Source organism: Prenolepis imparis, unplaced genomic scaffold (genome assembly GCF_030444845.1).
Source record: "Prenolepis imparis isolate NDT839.2.m4 unplaced genomic scaffold, iyPreImpa1.0 SCAF_7, whole genome shotgun sequence".
Lineage (NCBI taxonomy): Eukaryota > Metazoa > Arthropoda > Insecta > Hymenoptera > Formicidae > Prenolepis > Prenolepis imparis.
The window spans coordinates 12,362,692-12,386,040 of record NW_028141165.1 but is presented as its reverse complement, the minus strand read 5'-3'; the positions used below and the strand labels follow the sequence as shown (position 1 = coordinate 12,386,040).

Genomic DNA, 23,349 nt, shown 5'->3' with positions numbered 1-23,349 from the left:
GTGGAGGTTCTCGATGTTCATGCACATTCATTTACATGTATGCGAAACTTGACGAAAGCTCACGATTATTCTATTACTCGCTGTTCTGACAATTATGTTCGCTATCACAAACCGTAAAATGCGTTTCTCTTTTTCGCTCTTCTAATAATGCAGATATTAATAATAATAAACAAATAATTTTTTTTTCAAAAAATTCGCAGAAAAAAGAAAAGGAGAGGATAAAGTTTACTTTTCGCAATTTATATTTCTCCGATAACATGTTGAATATTATCTCATATTATCCTATTCTTTTTTGTATATATAAAGATAAAACGAATAGACTTACCAATCTCGCGTCGCCTTCGCAATGAACTGCTTTTGGTTCTCCCTATCGATTGGCATGGAATAATTATGACGATGATCATCAATAGGGACAGCTGAATGGCAAACAAGGCGGGTCTCGTTTTGATCGAGGATCGTGAGGTTGTAAGGCGACGCCAGGAGCCGGGACGCCATTCGATCCAAAGCCACCCACGATTTATCGGTCACCCAGGACGGATACTTGCAATATTTCGGTAGCTTTTCTGTAACGTGAAAAGATGGCCATGGATGGTAAGAGTGGATCTCTGTTTGTCGTCGAAGAGATTTTTGCCCCGCGACACAAATTTTCGCGCTTTTGTGCGATATATATGTATTCAACGGTTAAAACCCCGAATCGCGAAATTATCTGTGAACTGCAAATATTTGAGGTATTCTCGTTGCGATATCTCCTTGAATATCCGTCCTCATTTCATCCGCTACACAGATTAAAATTTGAAAGCGCAAAAACAATTACGGTTTTAACAGCGAGGATAGCAGAGGAGAATTGGGCGAGTGATGTAATTTAAGCAGAATTCTAGGAATTTTTCTCTCTCATTGGTGCTCGCAATTATTGAAAATATTTTGGCATTTTCAAAGCGCTGAAATAAAACGACAAAACGAAATTGCAAAGTTGATTATCACCGCAACGCCAACAGTTTAATTCCTGCAATTTTCATCTCCGCGTTGCAAATTCGGACGACTGTTAAATTCGAATGTAATTACGTGTCAAGAAATAGCCGCGGCTTTATTCTTAGAGAGCTCTCTGTGTAACTCCGCGCTCTTAACGCAGTTATTTCAAACTCGAAATGCATAATATAACTGTAAGCTGGTTCCCGACTCTTTAAGTTCACGGGGTCCTCGAGCAGATAATCCAGCATAAGTAAACTTTGACCTCTCTCTTCCTTCTCAATGTTGTAAACTTCGTTTCCCCGGCATACTGGATGTTTCCTGTGCATTATCAGGTCCTTACATCCTTCCGTCAAAGAATTTCGGAGCAAATAAAAATCGAATCGACATTAGACCGATCTTCATCCCGAATTCTGCGTTAATTACAATACGCTTTCAATGGCATTATATTCGTAACTAGCGTAATAATTACATGCGAATAACATACATCACACGTAAATGTGATGTATATATTAACCAACTCATTAGCTTCATTAACACGCGCACAAGTTATGCATTACAACTTACAACGCATAATGCACTGCATTGTTGCGATAATAATCCGGCACTGTTCCCGACATTATTGATTGAAATATTAAAATTCGTCGTGCTTACACGTAAAGTGGGAAACATTGCGTAAAAATTATATATATATATCGATATTACGTTACGAAAAAAATTTATATCGCGGAAATCGAGCAAAGACGTAAAGTTAAGCCGAAAAGTTTGATTCGCGCGTGTCGGATCGACGCCAAAATAATTTGTTATAAATGCGCGTCGGCTCTGTCGCCAGTGAACAGTTATTCTGATGTCAATGGTCGGCTGCTCATGGCTATCAATCACCGTATACCGTGAATTAATGGGCCGTTAAAAATGCACGAGCGACAAAGTATGCTGCGTGCATGCCGCATCCAACCTGCGTGCAACTAAAAGCTAATCGATAATTCAATCGAGTGTGTGCGTGCACTGTAACACTATAGTTGGCCGAAATTACGCAACTTATCGTGTACGTCGTCGTCGATGATAAGAGAATGGCATAACGATGGCGATAAAGGAACGGCCGGAATTTTACGTAATTGTTTCATTATGCGAGAACCACTCGCTCCTCGTAATATTATTACTTTATACGTGATATTCTCGTAATATATATATATATATATATTTTTTGCGTTGATTATTCGATTAAAATTTGTTTCGTCTTCAAGGAAAAAAAAATTTCATATTTATTATTATTTGTGTATACATTGACAGTGGAATAATTTTTATATTAGCATCTTTGTGTCTTGCAAATTTATACTTCTTGCATTTTTAAACAAAACACAGTAGGGACCGAAATCATTTTAAAAAGCTCGATTTTATCGTCAACTTTTGTGTTTCAGACACAAATTATCACAAATAATAGTTTCGAATTAAAGCAAAAAAAAAGATCTTTTTTAATGCTTTACTAAAATTTTGCAACGTATGCGAGCACGAAGCGTACAACAAAATGCGTATTAAAATGAGTCACGCTCGCGGCGGAATAGAAGAGGAAATGCATGCTTTGTTCAAAGTAAATTTTACACCCATCCCCTTATATCTTTCCTTAGTCAGACCGCATGTAATGCCGTTACATTACCTCGAAAAGATTGTAATTCCGCAGTATGTCGGCCGCGGTTATTTGAAAACTGCAACCTCAATCTTTAACGGAAATAGCGAAAATAATATCTCGTAGAGAAAATGTTGCTACAACAACGATCAAATTAATTAATACTGTAAATTGTTACATAAAAAGAAGAAAGAAAACACTTTTGCGCGATTCTCTCACATTGGTTTGATTTAATATGCTTGTTCACATCAAATTCAATTTTTTAATTATTTCATTATATAAAGTATAAAGAAATTATTCGAAATCTGAGATATATAAAAATAAGTTTCTTAAAAACAACATTATTTTCAATAAAAAAATTACACAAAGTTTAACAATACTATACGTCAGGAATATGTAAGAATGTTTAAAAAATATAGTATTTATTTTACAATTTACAATTTTATATATTTGTATATATGTGCTTTTTGTAGTTATGTATATGCATTTACTGTGCAATGGTATTCTCGGTTTTTCGCGTAACGGTATTTCTTTTGCCGCTATGCAAATTTGTTCTGGCTCTCTGCTTCTTACTCTATACAATATTTCTCGAGATGATCTCTTAATGCATCGCAGATTTTTAAAGCAACGTAAGAGAGTACAAACTGTAATTAAAAAAAAAAAAGAAAAAACTAACGGATCTTTAATAATTTCCTCTTCAGCGAAACAGATTAAAAAACATATTTCGATGAATCATCATCGAATATAATATCTCGTTGAAAGTTAAGCTGTATCGGTGTCAGATTTGCATGCATTTTTGAAGAACCGATTATAGAAATGTAGAAAAACAGTTGAAGAAAGAATAAGAACACGTGAATATTTATCGACTAGGGTAGATAGAAGTTATTGCGCGTTGGCTGAAACGCGAGTAATGTTCTCTTTATCCATGGGCGGGCACTTGGGTGCGGGAAGCTCGGCGTAGCTCGAGATCCCGGGGTTAATCTGCCTCCTGGAAAGTTTAAATGGAAACGAGGAATCGGGGTAGGGGGTTAACGAAACATTCGCGATGCCGTGCCAAGGGCGTCGCTGAAAAATTTTTAAGCTACTTAACGCTCGAGTTGAATTTGCTCGAGTAGCAGAGCCGCACATATATATTTCGAAATACTCGTATATAAAGCGGCAGCTTTGTAATTCCTCGATAACACGGATTCATCGACATGCGCGATAAATGAGAATAACAATGATATTAATACAGTGAGATAATCGTGAGAACACTCGAGTTTTATTTCAATTTATATACGCTTGACTTTCCGCTTCGAGCAAAAATCAAAAGCGGACGGACTTAATAGAAAATCCCCGGATTTAACGAACGATTATTCGATTATTTAACTCCGCGATAAGAGGCTTTTTTCTCAAAATGGATGCACCCTCGGTTATGTCGATCCTTTCGATGCGTAAATTACTCGTCGTTTGACTCAATGATCAAACCGGCGCGCCCGGTCTGTTGCCCTCAATTTGGTTAACCATGAATCCTGCTACAAGATCGTCCCAATCCAAGGCAAGGCTATGTGTAGCTATGTGATACCTATGGAATACCCCAAGTACCTGGCGTTGACCACCAGCCAGGGGGGTTATGATAGTATGCCGGACAAGCATCCGATCTGGTGTCCGCAGGCACTCTCATAGTTTACATGCTCTCGTTCTCAGGGAGCCGACCTCTCCACATGTATATGAGCAGCTTCGAGTTATACGCGCCGATCCGCCACCTCTCGCTATCGATTAAACCGCCCTTTCCCGCAGAATTTCGATCGTTAATTTGATTTTTCCTGTCACGCCGGAAACACGGTCGGCTCGCGCAACGAGCGATCGCGATATTCCGATCTTTTAACGGGATTTTTCAATTTTCTTAGCTTAGAATTCTCCAAAGAGCCTGAATCTACTCACGCGAATGTGTGTACAATATAAATACGTCTTATTGATATTCAGATAGCGTACACTCTTATAATAAATCGCACAAAATATACATTTCGATATTTTTCAAGTTGATTTAATTCTTTAAAAAATTCCAACTACCTTTTAAAGAAGTGAGGAAGAGAGGACTTACTTTGCGTCATTTTGAATGTTTTAGCAGCCTCGGTGACGCTGAGCAATCCATTGCAAGCGGCGTCCGAGCTCTGCCCGAGATACCACGTGTTGTTCGATGAATTTGTGTAAATAAAGCATCTGTAGCTCTCCTCGTCGCTTGTTTTACGATCGTTACGATCGCTGTTCAAACGCGCGACCATGTAATTTGTGCTGCCCTCCCTCCAATGAGCCAGGCACACCATTTCTACGTCTAGAAAAACAAACCGTCACAACTGCAAATTGGTATGTATCCAATAATAACCATTGTTTTTTTTCTGTTTTTATTCCATCAGAATATACGCGCGGGGGCCGCTGTGTGTTGAGACGCGCGAGAGACGTATATCTATGTATATGTAACATGTACGTATACAGAGAAATGGGAAAGCGTAAATTGTAATACGTTAAATTGTATAATACGTTGAAGTATCCTCAGCTGATGGTTACACAGCAGCGAGAGAGTATATTTCGTCGAGGCGAATGAAATTCCGTCTATACGAGCCTATTAGTAACCGAATCGTAAATAGAGGTTTACTGCCACATTGTCCCGCGGATAAAGCTATCTGTAGAAGTTATAAACGAGGGTAAAACGATATATGTATATGAATGTTCATGAAAACGCATTATACACCGTACGTAGCGCATGGGACACCCGCGAGTGCGTGAACGCGCCCGTGTATTCATTTATTCGCGCTCGCGTATCGAGATGGACGATCAGGACTCGGGCCGATGATAATTGCGCAAAATCGTTTGGACAAGCCCAGCAACAAATGGTAATTGACAAGGCCATTAATCATTCATTCCGCAGCCGCGAGCTTTATTGATCGTTACAGGCCTTGCGCGTCATGTTAATTAATGTCAAGCTGGATGTTAACGTCACCGCGGAAGCGCCGCGACGTCATAATTCCTTTTTACGCATCGAAACTCGCCGCGAAATTCGCGCGTTTCAACGACAATGATGAGTCGACGGGACACTTATATCGCGGATGATAGGCTGCTTGTCGTTCGCGATTAAAGCGGAATTAAAAACAATCAGGGCTACCTTTCCGCAAAGATTCTTATATTCATTCGATAAATATATTTTGCAATAGGGAGAAAATATTGATATAAATAAATTTAAAATAATTTAAATATTCAAATTTCGTGGAAACACGCGGAAATGGGGGAAAATTCGACAATAGAGTTACGAATTGAAACTTTGCATCCACGGCATACACACCTCGCAATTTGCATCGATATATCGAGATATTCGACGAGCGCTTTATAAGCGTAGATTGCAGCGAATTAATTATGGGCCAATAACAAAATGTCACTAGGCAGTGATTGGACTGCCATGTTGTATAATTCATAATTGTTTGGGTATTCATTTGACAAATTGTGAGCGTATGTAAACAGGTGTAAACACAATTGCCGCGTAAATGGATATTATACAATGCATGTTGGTATAACAATATCATTTTACATGTAGTGTTTATTGTATGGTGCCTATCTATTGTATGGTATTTATTATACGTTGTATACATATATTAAAGGTGAAAGTCTAATGAAAAAAAGGAAAATGCCTTTTCAAAAAGAATTACATATATTAATTAATAATAAATAATTTGTACAACGGTTTATTTTGTATTATACGCCGAGAAGAAAATAATATAAGAGAGAAAACATCTGGTCCGCGAAAATTGAATCGGATTTCGATATTCGCTCGCTTCCTTCACATTTATGACTTTTCTTTTTAAACTGTACTTTCCAAACGGAATGTTACTGATATCAACTATATTTTTTCAAAATATTCATATATATATATTTATATATTCAAGCCATATAAATTTGGATATTTTTATTAAAAGAGATGTCAGGAAGAGCGTTTTCAAGGGCTCAGATGATCGTATCCGCGTTCGAGCGGGCACTATCGCTGATATCTGGCCCGTTCGTGTAAAATGAGTTTGTCACATGTGTCAGCACGGGGTAATAATGACGCGGGGAGAATACTGACCTACGCTTTCAGACGAATGAACGTTGGCGCACGCTTGATAGCGCAGAAGCAGACGTGACTCCTGCGTGCACGCTTCCGCCTGTGATGGCGGCATATTGCACTCGTGATCATGATAGGTGTATGTGAATTCCAAGGGCCCCTTAATGGGACAGGGCAGCGGTGCTGCATTGAAGCGAAACAGAGAGACCAGCATGGCGTCGCTGGTCAATATGCTGCATTGGAACTGCAGACTCGGTTCCGCTGGCTCGTTCGTGCAATAAGCTAATAAAAACAGTGAAACGTAACGTTGCGACACTATTCCTTATACAAATATGACGATGAGATTGATAAGATTTATTATTTCGACATACGTGAGATTTTAAATAAAATTTTAACATGAGAGAGAGAGAGAGCACAACAGATGGTGAAAAGAAGAAAACAGAAACAACAAGATGAGAATGAGTTAGAGATTCTTGTTCTATTTTAAAAATTAAATTTTCCTTAAAAACGATTGAGAAATGGAACTAAACAAAAAGAGACGAGATGATAAAATAATGTAAGATAATATTTTACAGAACATGAAAGATTATAAGAGATTTAATGAAGAAATTGTTACGAGACTTTAAATTAAGAAGCTCAAATCCTAAATATCTCTTAATGATGTGTACATATTTTAAAATGCATCTTACTTTCTTTGTATTGCAGCACGTTGGCATGTTGTGCATGCATCACGATACACCGGTAACATTTCAACTTCCTGAAACAAAAATGGAAAAAAAACAATTGGGAATGTTATATGTTACTCTCAACGTACACAGCTTTTGTTGTTTAAAAATTTGTAGATTGCTACACACATGCATAATTGTTTTATTTTATTTTTGTGCAAACCTTTTATCGTGTACCCCCCAAATGTTTCATTTTCGATATGTCATAGGCTTTATCTATTTACGTATCAAAAAAACCAAAAAATTAAATCTGCGATATATCGCTATATATCCTTCCGCTATGACAACAAAATATACGAATAAACTACGAAAAATATACTTTTTTTTTTTCAAGTAATATTCATATATACATATAATTTAATTATCATCGTGAAAGAAAATTATCATCGTGCTAAAGAGCATCGTGAATCATCAATCAGATATCGAATAAAGTTTATATTTTAGATTCCATTTAACCTAACGTAAAAAAAGGATCTATTTCATAAAATTAATAAAAAAGCATATTTTATTCAATAACTTTGAGCGATTTGTTTCAAACGCAAATTGCAAACACACAAGGATTGTTCGTCGCGTTTCTCACCGCGGACTCACTCCATTTACGTTGATTTCCTACTCTGGAAAAAGGTATAAACCATCTTGCGAGCTCGCGGGTCGTCATATTTGAATATCGCATAAATTTACAAGCCAAATACCGAAGTAATTTCTGTCGCGCGGCGACGACACCCCACGAATGTCGCCATCGCGTTCGCCATCGCCGACGAACACGACGATTTCGCCGATTATCGTCCTTTTCAAAATGCATCGTTAAAGCGGATTAATATCGTTACAACCCGGGAGCTTTCGCGGTGTACATAGCAGCAGATGCAACCGACGGTGGAGCGGCGATAGTAGCCGGAAACTATATCGGACTGACAGCCGGGAACAAAGGTAAACTTCGACTTAAGCCACCGAGTGGAAGGGAAGGGACGAAAAGGGGAGAAGAGGGAGAAGGAAAGAGGGATGAAGTGGGAAACGTAGGAGAAGCTGCGGGAGAAGGTAAGTTGCAGACCTGAGCTAAGTAAGCAAGGTGCCAACTAGTAAGGACACAAGACAAGCTCCGAAAGTTTTAAGTAGCTGCGCGATACTACTCGTTGGACTCCTCTATCTCTCTTTCTCCCTCCCTCCCTCCCTTCCTTCTTCTCTCTCTCTTTTATCTGTTCCACTGACGTCATCATTGCACTGTGTTTGTCTTTTCGCTCATCTACGGATGCACGCAACGCATTTCCCAGCATCTCGTCTCGCCCCCAAACGTCATCAATCTTCGATGAAGATGTAGGTTGTTTCGCGATAGCGATTCATCAATAGAGAAAAATCGATTTCGAACTAAATCTTCCGGATCTTACGGGTAACATAATAAGTTTAAGCTTGTCGACGTAATCTCCATCGTAATGCGGAAATGCGTAAATGCTTAATCGTGCAAACTCGCGCCGGTCGTGATCTGCAATCACGAAACGAAGTTTGCGAAGTTCATCACTTTGCGAAGTTTGTTTTTGCATGTCGACGCGAGCTTGGGACTTGCAAAATGATATGGACCGAACATTGACTCTTCCGCGATATGATTCACGGTAGATGATAAGAGTTTGGAAGCGCAACCGATTCACAATTAAACACAAAACATTTTTGCCATCCTACGTGACTTCCTTGAATACATTGCGTAGTCATGTGTTAATGACGAGATTCGTGTCGCCATAAATCGTCTTGATTCCTTCGCTCGATCAATCATGCCACTCGTTTGGCCGGCCGTATATTTACTTAACCGAATGGTTTTACGTTAAATCGAGTATTCGCATTTTAACGAGAGAGCCGCCGTTAAAGGTCGACCCTTCGTCGACCCTCAACAATTCTGATGCTTCATCGCTCGATGAACTTCGCACTAATAACGCGAGATGAGACGAGACGAAACGAGACGAGATGGCGATTCGTTTCTCGTTTTTCCCGTCATTCCTGCATCGCCTCTCGAAGTCGATGTCTCCAAAGATCCGTCTGTATATATATAAATCTATCATGGTTTTTTCATTACGCGTGAGTTATTAATGATCACGAGATATTAACGCGAGAATTATTTTCGTCGAGTATAATCAGCGGAATATAAATGTGTTATCGATCAAATGCATATATATAATTGCGCGTATCATATGTACATGATTCGCAAATAAAAGAATTTCGGTCAAAACTTAATATAAAATTCGTCTGATTCCGCGATTATCTTGCGCCGCGTATTGTGACGAAATATTGTATATTTTAATATACATATTAATTTATAACAACTTTTAACGGTGAATTTTTTTTTTTTTTTACATTTTAACGTTTCTACATCTCTCCATAATCCGCTTGTCGTGTTTCATTTGTATTTTAATCCGATCGTTACACCTTGCATCTAGTGACGAACATTTCATTCAGAATGCAAATTCGTAATCTTCCGTTTTCACACTGTTGACATGTTGCATTGTATAAATATCCATACAGTATAATCCATGCTCTATTTGGTTTCGCTTATATCGGATTATTGCAAACCGCTGATATTACAGGATAATTATATTTTTTTTTATCTTGTTATCGCGGAAAGATAAAAACTCGATGTGAAGTTGCGGAAACACGTAAAATTTTTCGAATGCACTTTTTTCTCCAACGAAGAAGAAGAGATACCGGATAAGAGAATGACAAATGCGCGATTCGAGACAAAAAAAATAAAGAAGGAGAAACCTGGTGTGTCCTGTAATGCATCATAATTACGCAAAAAAAGAAAGACGCGATAAAGATATATGGCGAGGCGTTTCATCAAAGGAACGGTATCGAGATCCAAATTGCCGATCACAGGGCAATGATACTGTTTGCATTGTCTAATAGCTGGATAGCGTGCGAAGGGAGCGAGTTACCCGACAGTTTTACCCCTTTCGCGCCCTCTCTGTCTGCCACGAAGGGCGTCTGACGCCGTCTCGCTCGCCTAAACCCGCTTCCCCAGGACATGGTTTATTGATTTCTCTAGTGCGTAAATACATGGCACATACGGCACTCCGCTAACGACGCCTATGAGAGAGAGAGCGTCGCGACGCGGGTGGACCGCGCGGTCAAAAGTGACGTTTTCATAAATTATCGTTTGGTCGCGACGCGCCCTACCTCCTCTCCGTCGAGTGTGCGGCGAACTTTCTGACCACGCTGTTACGATCATTATACGCAAATTGTCCGCACAGAAGCGGAAAACCAAACCGCAAACGAACCCGGGGACCGCGTGAGAATTTGTTTGCGAACGGACCGAAATCAATGCACGATTTTGGAAAATTAGGTGTTCAACGTCGCGGAATTGAATGCTCTTTCAAATTCGCTTCAATTCAATCTCTCCTACATTTGTTGTAATTATGAATGATCTAAATATTATAAATCGAATATATAAATTATAAATTATTCTGTACTTTTTTATATTTATTTTTTTATCGGAGATTACAGCGATGCAATTTTTTTATCTCGATTCGTAAAACTATAGATAATGGTTTTCACAATTTTACGAAATTATATTTATCTTGCCGAGCGCATATTCGATATATAGTATCTTAAAACGAGGTAAAGTTAGTAACACGAGGACAATAGGAATATAGAATAGAACGACTGGACCTCTGCATACATATAGTACATAAACACTGAAGAAGATTCTTTGTACTAAAACACAGGGGCGAAAATAAACCGGGCGAGAGAAACAAAAGCAATCTGTTCATACATTATCGCCTCGCGGTATCTGCAATGAGATCTTTCAAATGGGTTTACACCAGCGTTGTAAAATTAACCGAGTACCCCGTGTAATTTTCACGCAATACATTATCTAGCGATTATATAATATCTCTCCGTCCTTGCGTTGGCAAATCCTATTGTCGCATACCCCTCTACGATGACTACGGTTCGATGAACGTGATTAAACCTGTTTATTGTAAACATAATTTGATCACATTTACTTACGTTACGCATATAATTAAACTACACAATCCTTCTTCTCCCTACAAATTCAATTTTCGAGACATAATTCGCTAAATTACGATTAAATTATTTTTTTTTTATTTTTGTTAGATAAATGTATTTTCTTCAACGTCTAAAAACACACACACGAGGAAACTGACGCTCGCGATTTAACATTGGCAAGTATTAATGTGTTGAAGGTAACGCGCGATTCCGCGCGCTTCAACAAATCTTTCGCGAATACTCGTATTTCTGTCAGCTCCAACGAGCACGTTCACACGCGAAAACAACATTGTTTTGAACAATCACGCGGGCGTACGCAAATTTATTGTGGAAGGCGGATTACGAACATCGACGGGGTGACCTGGTTTACTGTACATCGCGTCACACACCCCTTAAATACCTACACATACATATATAAAACACACACACAACATACACGCGCGCATACTCTGTCCGGGAGTGAACCAAAGCCTATGAGCTTAAACTTAGGTAGCAACCAATCACGACCGCCGAACTGACATAAAGCCAAGGCTTTGAGCTCGAATTAAATTTTAAGCGAGAACACAGCATCAGAAGCAGTACCGTGTCGGACTATCTACACTGATAACGTGAAACGACGCGGGGCTTTGCGGGAATAAATACACATGCTACATACCCAAGAAAACTTTTGAGTTTAACGCAGGATGTCTCTCTGCACAGCAGATTTTTCATCGAGATTAAATATAGTATTATATATAATAATAAGAAAATTTATCTTGAAAACTATTAATGATGAAAGCACAGTATAATTCTCCATCTTTTAGTATTTAATTAATTATATTATAAAATGATATAATTTCTGTCTAGAGTAAATATGTAACATCATATGTCGAATATCGATAATAAGATTTCGCGTTTATCGTAAAGACAATCGGCCAAATTTTATGGGGGCAGCATTAAGCCTGACTTTCCTCATCGCGATTGAAGCGCAAACTTGCGCGAAGAAATAATGAGGTAACAAAATCGCGAATTTACGACTTGCACGGCTGCGACGACTTCGTCGCGTCGTTTCCTGCCGAGAAAAGCGGAAACTTTTTCACGAGAGCTTACGACATTACGACGAAAAAGTTTTGGCATCTACGAAGAGCTCCGAGAGACAGAATGTGGATCACGTCGATCAAAGGCGCACAATGAAGAATACTCTCGACGCAGGATGTAAGGCGGAAAACCGTTTTTGGAAATTGGCGCACTTATTTCCGAAAAAAAAAAGAAAGAATTTATTCCGGCATTTTTTTATTTTTATTATACTAGAACAACACAAACGCGCGCGCCATTCTTCGGTTTTATGTTAAAAAAAATGATATTTAAAAAAAAAATAATATAAAGTTTGTTTAAACTTAATTTTTTTCACAGAAATTAGCTGATTAGAGCGTTAATGTGCTAATTAAATTTTAAAATAATAATATATTAAAAAATTAAAATAGTAATATGTTGTAAATAATATGTTATAATATCTTATTCTCGATTAATATTTTTTGACAGAAATCAGCTGATAACTGTAAAAATATTGAATCGAGTTTTAAGTATTATATAACCTATTATTTAATACATATTATATTATTTTAATTTTTATAACATTATTTTAAAAATTAATTAGTAAATTAACGCTTTAATCAGCTGACGCTTTAATCATATATGTCATGTAGAGCTTCAATTAATTTTTTTTCAGTAGTAATATAAGACATTAATCAGACGTGATTGCTCGGTAGATACACTGACAAATTATCCAAATTAATTATTATACAACAAATTAATTATATAACAAATTAATTATTTTTTACAATAATCAAGCTTCAAATACACAAGACATCTCGAAAACATTTCTATGAATACGAGAGAGAAAATATTATTGCGGAGAAAGAGATATTCTCTCTCTCAATGTTTCTTAATCAGCTGATTTTTCTGTCAAAAAATATTAATAAAATTTGCTAATTAAATATTCTAGCTTACCTATTTATATTTATGTATATTGTGTATATTATAATTTGCTAATTAAATTTTAAAATAATAATATGATAAAAGTTATAAAATAGTAATACGTTGTAAATAATATGTTATAATACCCTATTCTCGATTAATATTTTTTCTTTCTAAAGCTATATCTTTTCGAACGAATCTCCTTCGAGTTTTAATTAATTATTAATATTATATAAGTCATGTATATAGTATCGCGCGCGCGTTATTAGAGTGAAGTTGCCGATGTTTGTAGCCTCGGCCATTACCGAAACGCCGCGAGTATCAGGCAGTTGGAGCTGCGTCCCGCTGTGATTAATTAGTAAGCATAATCGTTAGAAACGATTTCTAACCTTTGTATTGTAATATTTATCAATCGCATGTCATAATTTCAACGTTAATATGTAGTCGTAATTGTTCGAAACACATATTTCGCGAAAAATTCGATGCAAAATCTCTTGCCAACATAACCCAACTTAATCTGTTTTCGGGCGCGCGAATGTGGTGGGATATATCTATCGTTAATTCTAGCTTACATATTTATATTGTGTGTGTTATAATGCGAAATAATAAGATTATTCTAATATATGTATGTATTTTATTTGTTACAGGTAGCATTGCGATACACAGTGCGATTCACGCGTCGTGTCGGGAGTGCCGTATAAAGTTTCGCGTGTCGGGAGTGCCGTGTAAAGTGTCGGGCGATCGTAATTATTTGTATTTTCGCGAGTATCGTGAGTGCTACCATGGACCAAGAGAGGAGGAGGAGGCCCGGGGAGGCATCGGGCGACGTCGGGGCAACTATGAGGTATGCAAAATAAAACATTTTTTCTAAACTGTTTATAAGATATTCGACACACACATATGTATATACAACATAATTTGAATATTTTGTTTTCAGATCAATGTGCTGTGTACTACAACTCCGCTATTGCACGTATCGGTGAGTGAGAAATTGTTTATTTTATAATATTTCTATAGAGGTAATGGGGGTATATATAATATGTTGAAAATATTAAAATAGTAACATATGTTTTAAATAATATGTTATAATATCTTATCTGCGATTAATATTTTTTGACAAAAATCAGCTCTGATAATTGTCAAAAATATTAATCGAATTAAAAATATTATAACATCCTTTTCTAAAAAAGGCACATTAAGTCGATTCTTGCAAGTATTGTTGCATCTTTTCCGATGCTGATTCGATTCGCATTATGCGTTATATTCGTATAGCATCGAGAGACTGTCACCGCGAGGGTTAGTAGTTTAACAGTTTGTTCAAAATAAAATTAAATGAAATAATATGTTTTAAATAATATGTTATAATATACTTTAAACTCAATTAATATTTTTGATAGTTATCAGCTGATTTCTGTCAAAAAATATTAATAAAACGTTAATTTGCTAATTAAATTTTAAAATAATAATATGGTAAAAAATTAAAATAGTAATATGTTGTAAATATATTGTATGCGCGATTAATATTTTTTGACAGAAATCAGCTGATAACTCAAAAATATTAATCGAGTTTAAAGTTTTATAAAATATTATTTAAAACATTATATTATAGCATTTAATTTTATTTTGAACAAACTGTCAAACTGCTAACCCTCGCGATGACAGTCTCTCGATGCTACGAATATAACGCACAACGCGAATCGAGGCAGCCAATCAGCATCGCGGAGAAGAGGCAACAATACTTGTGAGAATTGATTTAACATGCCTTTTTTAGAAAGGGAATGTCCACGATCGTTTTAAAAGAGATTACGCGATATGTAAGATGAGGAATGCACGAATTTCGAAATTTTGACCGCTGTTTAAACAGCGTAACCCGACTGATAAAATTCGAGAATCGTAATACTGATTCAACGTAGCGCAACCGAACTGATAAAACATTACTTTGTAGCCTGCAGCATTACGGGAATGTTTAAATATGCATGTCGCTAACTCGGTTAAAATTAAGTATGCTGCGCGAACGTAATAAAAATCGTGAGCGACTGTATCTCGCGTGCGCGCATTGTGTAATTTCTTTGCAAAATTTCTATTTAATGAAAGAGACGTGGCTGATCCGGGGGAAGGGGTAATTATAATGATGAGGGATTTTTTTGTTTAGAAACAGGGTTATGGAGTGGCTTTTGTGTAAAGGCACCTGAGTTTGAAATCACGCGCATGTTGTTGAGCTCTCGCGAGAGCACTCTTAGCGACAAAACAAAATTCGCGTTTTCAGTCCCATATATTATCTGGCGTGTTTGCTAAAACGTGAATTTTTATTCCCTACCTGCCGGACGGGATTAAAAAAGGAGTTTCCCCGCTTTCTTGTTTCCGCCGTAAATTATGTAATTGTATACCTCGGACGTTTCCGCATCCTGCAAATTTCTGATGCAGGAAGGAACTATAACTTTTTAAAACAGGTAGAAACGATTACGCGAGCAATACATTCTTGCACGAGCAAGTGTGACCGCCATTTATTAAAAATGCTGCCGGACAAATCCGGCGCATTCATATAACTCTAGCGCGCTCTCGCGTGCGCGTTTTTCGCTAAAAACATAAATTTTCCGCATAGTATAGGCTCTCACTGAGCAAATGAAAGCCTGCCGAACATAAAAAATGGTTTGTCCAGAATCCCTGGCCGTTATTCTCATCCTTTTGTAATATAGGTAATTTAGAAATGAATATTTTTGGAGCAGAGCCTGTTGTTAACAGGGCTTTTACACGCGTTTACTTATGTCAAGTGTCAATCTAAATTTATATTACGTGATCTCTGTAGAAAATACTCCTATATATGTACTTGTCAATAAAAAGACTCGAGCGGTTTCATATACATCTCCTACTGTTCTTATAGTAATTTCATTTTATTATTTTCTCTGGTTATTATAGTATCGTCTATGTAATATAATTAATTTGGACAACTATAGATATTGCTAATGAATACAATTAGATACCTATTAAGTTACTCCACGTACAAGCCATTTATTTTCGTACACATTTTCTATCATTTTCTCATAATTAGTTTCAATCATTTTGGTCTTTTTTCTGATAATTCTAGTATCATCTATATCTATAATATATATAAATAATTTAGAAAACTATGAATATACATTGCTAATGAATAAAATTAGGCACCTATTAAGTTACTCCACGTGAGGCACAAGCCATTTATTTTCGTACACATCTCCTATCATTCTTATAATAGTTTCAATCATTTTGATCTTTTCTCTGGGAGGGTTATTATAGTCTATAATATAAATAATTTAGATAACTAATATGAATATATATTGCTAATTAATAAACTTTTAAGTTGCTCCACGTGATACAAGCCATTAAATACAAGCCGCGACAGTTCTAGTTCCTCTCACAGTAGAAAGAGACGCATCTGAACCGACGACACGTAGTCTGGGTCGACCAAATGCCCGGCAAGGTCTCACTAAATCATGAGCGTCGGACTCCGAATCGAATGTCGCTACGCGGCGGCCGCATTTCCGGTTTGTGTACGCGCGACTCCGCACAACACAGTTCGGATAAAATGGAGCGGCCAGAAAAAAACTACAGAGAGAGAGAGAGAGAAAGAGAAAAACACAGAAAGATAGAGAGAGGGTGAGAAAAAACGAGAGCGAGAGGGACAAAGAGAGGGTGGGTTTAGTATCACGGTTGTGTCGTACGAGCACAATTTGGGAACCCGATATCTCAGCCGCGGACGCGCGGTTGTAACGTCGAAAACCTATTACGTTACAAAGCCGCGTCGTACGCAAAACCGAAATAATTCGGGCGCGAGTCAATGCTACGGCTGGTTGACTGTATTTTCGCGCCGCTCGCCGACTACCGATTTCGAGCACCATCGATCGATTGATGAAATTCCTATTGATATTCTCCGCAGGCGAAGAGTCGCAACGGATGTGTGTAGTGGTTCTCGCGAGCACCTTCATTGTCTCTATTGTAACGTTTCGTAACGTCTGTTGTAGGTATATATTCGCGATCGGTTCTCCCTTGTCTCACATTTTTACTTGCATTTACTGCTTATTTTAGATTCGCTAAAAATATGAACGATTAAATTCGTTAAAGACCGAAATATTAATGCACAAATGTCGAATCAATTAATTATTCTATTAAAAATAATGATTAATAAATGGAAACTTTATTATTTCCGCACTGTGTCGTTTATCATTCATTAAGAGTTCACTCTTTTATAGAAAATCTTTATATATATATATATAATTGACATTTTAAAAATATATGTAATAAGATATATTTATATTCGTTATTTTTATACTTTTTAATAATCCAGCTAGATTAAACATTCAGTCAAGTATTAAAAATATGTCCGTTTTTCTCATTTCCTATTTCTCTTTAATTTTATAGCAAGCGGAAAATATCACCCGGGGGTTGAGAGTTAATTAGAAAATGATTCGTTGAAACTTAGCGGAGAGAGAGAAAGAGAGAGAGAGAGAGATAAGCGAATGGCGTAATGTCGAATAACACGGTTAGTTTCTTTAACGAAAGGGACACACAGTCCTCATTTCTTTTTCTCATTTTGATAAATAAACTGTAAAAATATCAGTCAGCCATGTATAATTCTGAAAAAATACTATCCTCTCATTTATTATTTGCCTTATTGCAATACATCTTCATGAAATATTTCTTCATCAATTAATTTTATCAATTTGTTGTGATATCGTGGTTTACGATTTACGAATAAATACTCATTTTTTTACACATTCGACCGTAATAGTTCTTCAGGGTACTTTGCAGGGAACACGAAAGCGCGAACGAAGCTATATAAGGAAAGAGAAAGGGACCGGAAATCCTAGGATGTTACATCCGCCGCAAGCATCGGCGTAACATCGAAAACCTATCGCGTTACAAAGGTACGGCGTACATGGAATCGAAATAATTCACATAGTTTTGTTTTGGCGAGTACGCAAATATTCAATACGGCCCCGATCCGACGTTCCCATACGACCGCGAAAGGGGAGAGATATGGGGAGTGCGATACACAATACACAGGGTGAGATGGAAACAGAAATTCGTTACCCTGAAGCAAGCTTCTCTCTCTCTTTCTCTCGTGAAAACAAAAAAAAACGAGTCGAATTTTGAAATACGAGAGATATATGTAGATAATAAAAATTACTGCGTAATCTCTAAATCTTTCAAACATAAAGCTACTTGCGCTACTTAAAAAAAGAAAAAGAAATAATAACAAACGACACAAATGTAACAAACACACATAAACGTAAGAGTGAAAGAGAGAAAATTCATAGAAAAGCAACACGATAATGAGAAGAAAAGAAACATTTGCAAAAACGATAAACGGCTGCATTTTCCGTACTCGTGTAGAAAAATGCGTTTTATGCAGTAAAATCGCTCTCGCCCGCGGTGCGAACATTACATAAATAATCCCGCGCGTATCGCATTTACGTACCTATGCAAATCCGAAAACGGCGAATTCTTCTTGGGCGAGTTGTTACCAGTCGTTATAAAGTTTGCAGGTAGAAAAAGAAATCTATTAACGAGGTCGAGCTCTGCGCGCGCTCCCGATGGGATCATAATTAAAAAGCTTCCGCTTCCCAACCGGTTCGCCACTCCGTTCGAGGACTAATTTCGCCACGAGTTTTATTATATTCTCTCTCTCTCTCTCTCTCTCTCTCTCTCTCTCTCTCTCTCTCTCTCTCTCTCTCTCGCTATCCCATCTCGCTCTCTCCATCCTGGTGCAACTCATTATGGACCTTATGCCTACACGCGCGCAAATTGCTAAAAAGTTCCGCTCGGAAGAAGCGCGAGATGGAGGTAACGATGTCGAGCATTAGCGAATGGAAACGTTATTTTTTTTTTTGCATCCCGCCAATTGAGTCGTCGCTGGTGTTTTTTCTGCGTCTGGCTGCGACAGATATTTAACTGCCATCCAAAAATTTTCTATAGGATCTCAAACATCGATATGTAATATGAACGTTCATATTGCCGCAGTGTGCAAATAGCTGCGAGAGACATTCCGATATTAATCGGGGCGTGTATTTTAAAAAGAATCTTTTTTTTATATTATTCGCGCACGCGTGTCGATTTAATGTAATGGGAAAGCCTGAGCTTTACTATTTACTCGTTACACAGATTATCTTCGAGTGGAAATTTCGTATTTCGTGAATGTTTTTTAAAAGTATACTTTCTAATTATCAAACACACAAGTATCGTGCATCGAATAAATATTTATCGTTATCAGAAAGTATTGTATAATAGACGACAAAAAATTTCACTCGAGAAGCGTGGCACAATTACGCTATGTATGTCAATTAATGCATTATTTACTCGAATTTTCGACCAACGGGTAAGATGCACATGCAATAGGGAACTCAAGTGCCTCGCGGCATCCTGAGAGACATCCCTAAGGAGCTTTACTCTCGTACTGTATTACCGCAAGATGCAAGATGCGTTCTATGAACCGGGCCGGTGTAAACGTCGTGAGAGACGGTTATCCTATGAGAGGGATAGAATACAGCTTCCTCCGGGGATGATGTCTTCAGATGCGAGTGGAGATACGGGTGGAAATTCAAGATTATCATCACACACAGACTGCATCGCGACTCCTCGTGGAGAAAATATCGCGGAGAAAGGGGTCCTCGAAGCTGAGAAACATTCTGCGCGCAAAATAACTATGGCGGATCCTTTCAAAAGTCACTCTCCTGCAAAACGCACTATAATATGCAAGATGATCTATTATTCAAGACTCGATAATTCGGACGGCAAATCGCTTCTAATTATTAGACAATATATATATTTTGTTTAATCATAAAAATCATCTTCTGCAGCTCTTCAGAAAGCGACTCTAATGAAACATATACGCGTTTGCAGCTACATACAACGGCAATTCAAGGATGTCTCGTGGTGTACTTCTCGTAAGAGGCTTTGCCGGCGTTGTTCAAAATGTTGTTGGATCGACATCGACGGAAAATACTAGGGTAGAGATAAAGATGTATGAGATGAGCTCGCTTGTATAAAGAAGAGAGTCCGTGTGTTTCTCGATATAAATCCCGCACGTTCTTTACGATCTTTACGATTCTATGAGCTTACCACCTTTGCCGCGAGTATTTCGCGCGCCCGTCTTGTATATTTTTACAAACGCGTTACCGAGAACGAAGGATGAAAAAATAAAAAAAATATTTTATAAAATTAATCGAATATAAATAAGGCAGTATAACGAGAAGAATGGAAAAAAACTACGATAAAAGTCACTCGATTGTTAAAGTTCACGTACGCCCGTACTTATCATAATTCGTTTATCATGTGCAACGGGGAAACGAAAAACGTCGAACCCGGAAATACCCGCAAGATCTATTCAGGATCGTAAGAGAGAGGATCGTAAGGTTTCCACGCTTTTCTCTTCTTCTTCGCGCGCAGTACGAGACCCGTCGGTTATTTGCCACGAGAAAAAGAAAGGACGAAGCGAGGAGGGAGGCGAGAGGCGAGACGAGGGAAGAAACGTTCGAGACTAATGGAGAAGATTCGAAAGCAGCAGGAAAATAAGCAGCCAGGATGCTCGCGGCGAGATGCTTTTGCATTGAAATGTCCGAAGCTCATGGCGTTCACGTTTTCCTCCGTATTTCTGCCTTTTCTTGCGAGAGAAGCTCGACAAAATGGACACTGAGAGATACGAAGCGGCAAGCTTCTACAAAAGGGACGAAAACACCTTTCAACGGCGAAATATTTCGCCCAAGCCGTCCTACGTCCATCCACGTGGATAATTATTGCGAAACGTGTTCATCGACGATATTAGCGGGCACGCAGATCGATAAATCGCCCATGATCGAGGGGACTGCCTATATGCCGATGACGCGTAAGCTGTGCGTTGCATTATGCAGGGAAAACATTAAGCGACAAAAAGGATATAAACCGCGACGGGAAAAGCGGATATTTCCCTTTCCTGTCTCGTTTGCGCGATGCGTATCGCAGGATTGACGCTGTCGGGAGGGAGGCGAAAGCTTTGATAAAAAGATCGGGGAATATCTTTCCTCGTGCGCCACTAAATATTCAAGATGCGCGTGAACGTCGCACAATCGCGCGCGACGCAGAATTAATTTCCAAGTGATCCGAATTTGACGTTTCGTCCGTCGAAGTCGACGGACGAAAAGGGAAACCTTGTAGCGTCTGATAAGCCGTAGATGGAAAATTGCGTGGTCCCTCCATCCCGCCCCCATCTGTGTTTTTTCTCCGCAAAAAAATCCACCGGTGGACTGACGTTACCGGACGTAAGAGCGCCGGTGGACGCGGAACGGTTGCGAAATTGTTGACCGTTTTGTGGAATTAGCTTCATGGCTTTTACTTCCCGTCGAGGGAATCTCCCTCGTGTTGCTTTGTTTCGCGCGATATTTTCGCATTGCTGCGAAAAACGACGATCGTCCACTTTCAGATCGCGAATACATGAATTCATGGTCGAGGAAAAACATTTCTTTTTAAATTAATAAAAGATACATTAAATATAAATGTAACGTAACTCGTAATTATATTTTCCGCCGCAGGAGCACCGGGATCAACTACATGTGCAGTTTAATTAATGATGTTAGGTATGCGAAGACAACGCGAATGAAAGCGGGTTATATTGATTGTATGAAGTACCATTCCTCGTAGAAATGTGAGCGAAAGAAACAGTACCATCCCCTCGACGTAGTTATCGCGCGCCGGTCAATATCGGCGTTACGTACCTTTTATACCAATACGCGGTAAAATAAAAAATAAAAAAAAGAGGAAAAAAACGAAGGCGTAAATGACAGCGCGAGAAGAGAGATAGCGGTGGTCGAACGCGAGCGAGGGAGCGAACCGCCCGCAGGCTGTTGATTTAGCCAGTCTGTTTTCTCTCCTCTCTTGGCTGTGCACCGATTCCGTCCTTCTCTCCAAGGATTCTTTTCCGTCTATCCTCCTTCTTCTCGCAACTCTCCACTTCGCCTCCGGTGATCCGTTTCAGGTAATACACACGCGTTTTAGCTCTCCACTCCCTTTCGCCCCTGTGTCGTCGCCTAGGGCATCCACGTGCAAGGGAGAGAGGGGTGAATTTGTTATGCATTTCATTGCATCGAACGCGGTTGCGCGCCCGTGCCCTGCCCGCGGCGAATATCCTTTTCCACTCAATTATTTTATTAACCGTGTCTTCGCCTCAAAGCGATAGTTCCCTGACGCTCTTCTCTCTGCGTTCGACAGCTCTTTCGTTAGAGATACGGGGGAGGCGGGGGTTATTATCATTGAAGAAGAGAGGCGATTTTTCGCTTCCGCGTTTAATCGACGACTAACTCCGTTTCAAAGACAGATCGTCTTTTGACTGCGCGAGCAGTCCGGTCCGGGTTAGGGTTGCTTTATCTCTGTGGTACTTTCTATTGTAGAATTTAAAAAATGAGAGTGCACACGCGCGGCAAACAAAGGGTGCGCTTAATTTGTTTAACGAGCCACATGCAAGCTCATGAAGAGCGATTTAATACAAGTTTAAAATAAGAGAGCAATATCTCTACGATATTTTTTTTTCTCAGAATAATAGAACGTGAGTAACAAGCATGTGCAACGTTCGCAATACCAACATGATATCTACACACTACGATATATATATATATATTATATATACATATTCTTTTCCTAGTTTTTTTTCCACCGAGAACAGAGCGTAGGAAATTTGAGAAGAAACGTTTTTAATGGACTACGAATTTTATATTTTACGAAAAAATGGAAACATCATGAAAAACGATATGTTACGTTTTTTAGCTTTTCCAGCGATTTTCAGTTTTTTCGCGTGATTATCTTCCGAAGTGGAATAATCTTTCCGATGCACAGAAAGAATGCATGATACATGCAATTCAAACGTTTATCTGTGTCGACAATCTTAGCCTCGGAATTTTAGAGTTCACGACTGAAATTCAGAACACAAATGCATATATGAGTGCAAGGTATTAAAATCAAGTTTTCGAGGCCACCTTTATAATGTCAACTGATTCCCCGACGCGCGCGAACTCATC

General features: G+C 38.4%; 1 protein-coding gene across 7 annotated transcripts in view; it reads right to left on the bottom strand.

Annotated features, from left to right (window-relative positions):
* The window catches only part of LOC145939027 (uncharacterized), a 300,920-nt gene that overhangs the window by 32,461 nt on the left and 245,110 nt on the right, over nt 1-23,349 (bottom strand). For all 7 annotated transcript variants that reach the window (XM_083043056.1, XM_083043055.1, XM_083043060.1 and 4 more), the window contains 4 exons: nt 7,352-7,419; nt 6,684-6,944; nt 4,674-4,904; nt 326-563 (listed from right to left, as the gene is read on the bottom strand). In XM_083043056.1, the coding sequence (XP_082899182.1) occupies nt 326-563; nt 4,674-4,904; nt 6,684-6,944; nt 7,352-7,419 (798 nt within the window). The remainder of the gene's footprint in view (nt 1-325; nt 564-4,673; nt 4,905-6,683; nt 6,945-7,351; nt 7,420-23,349) is intronic.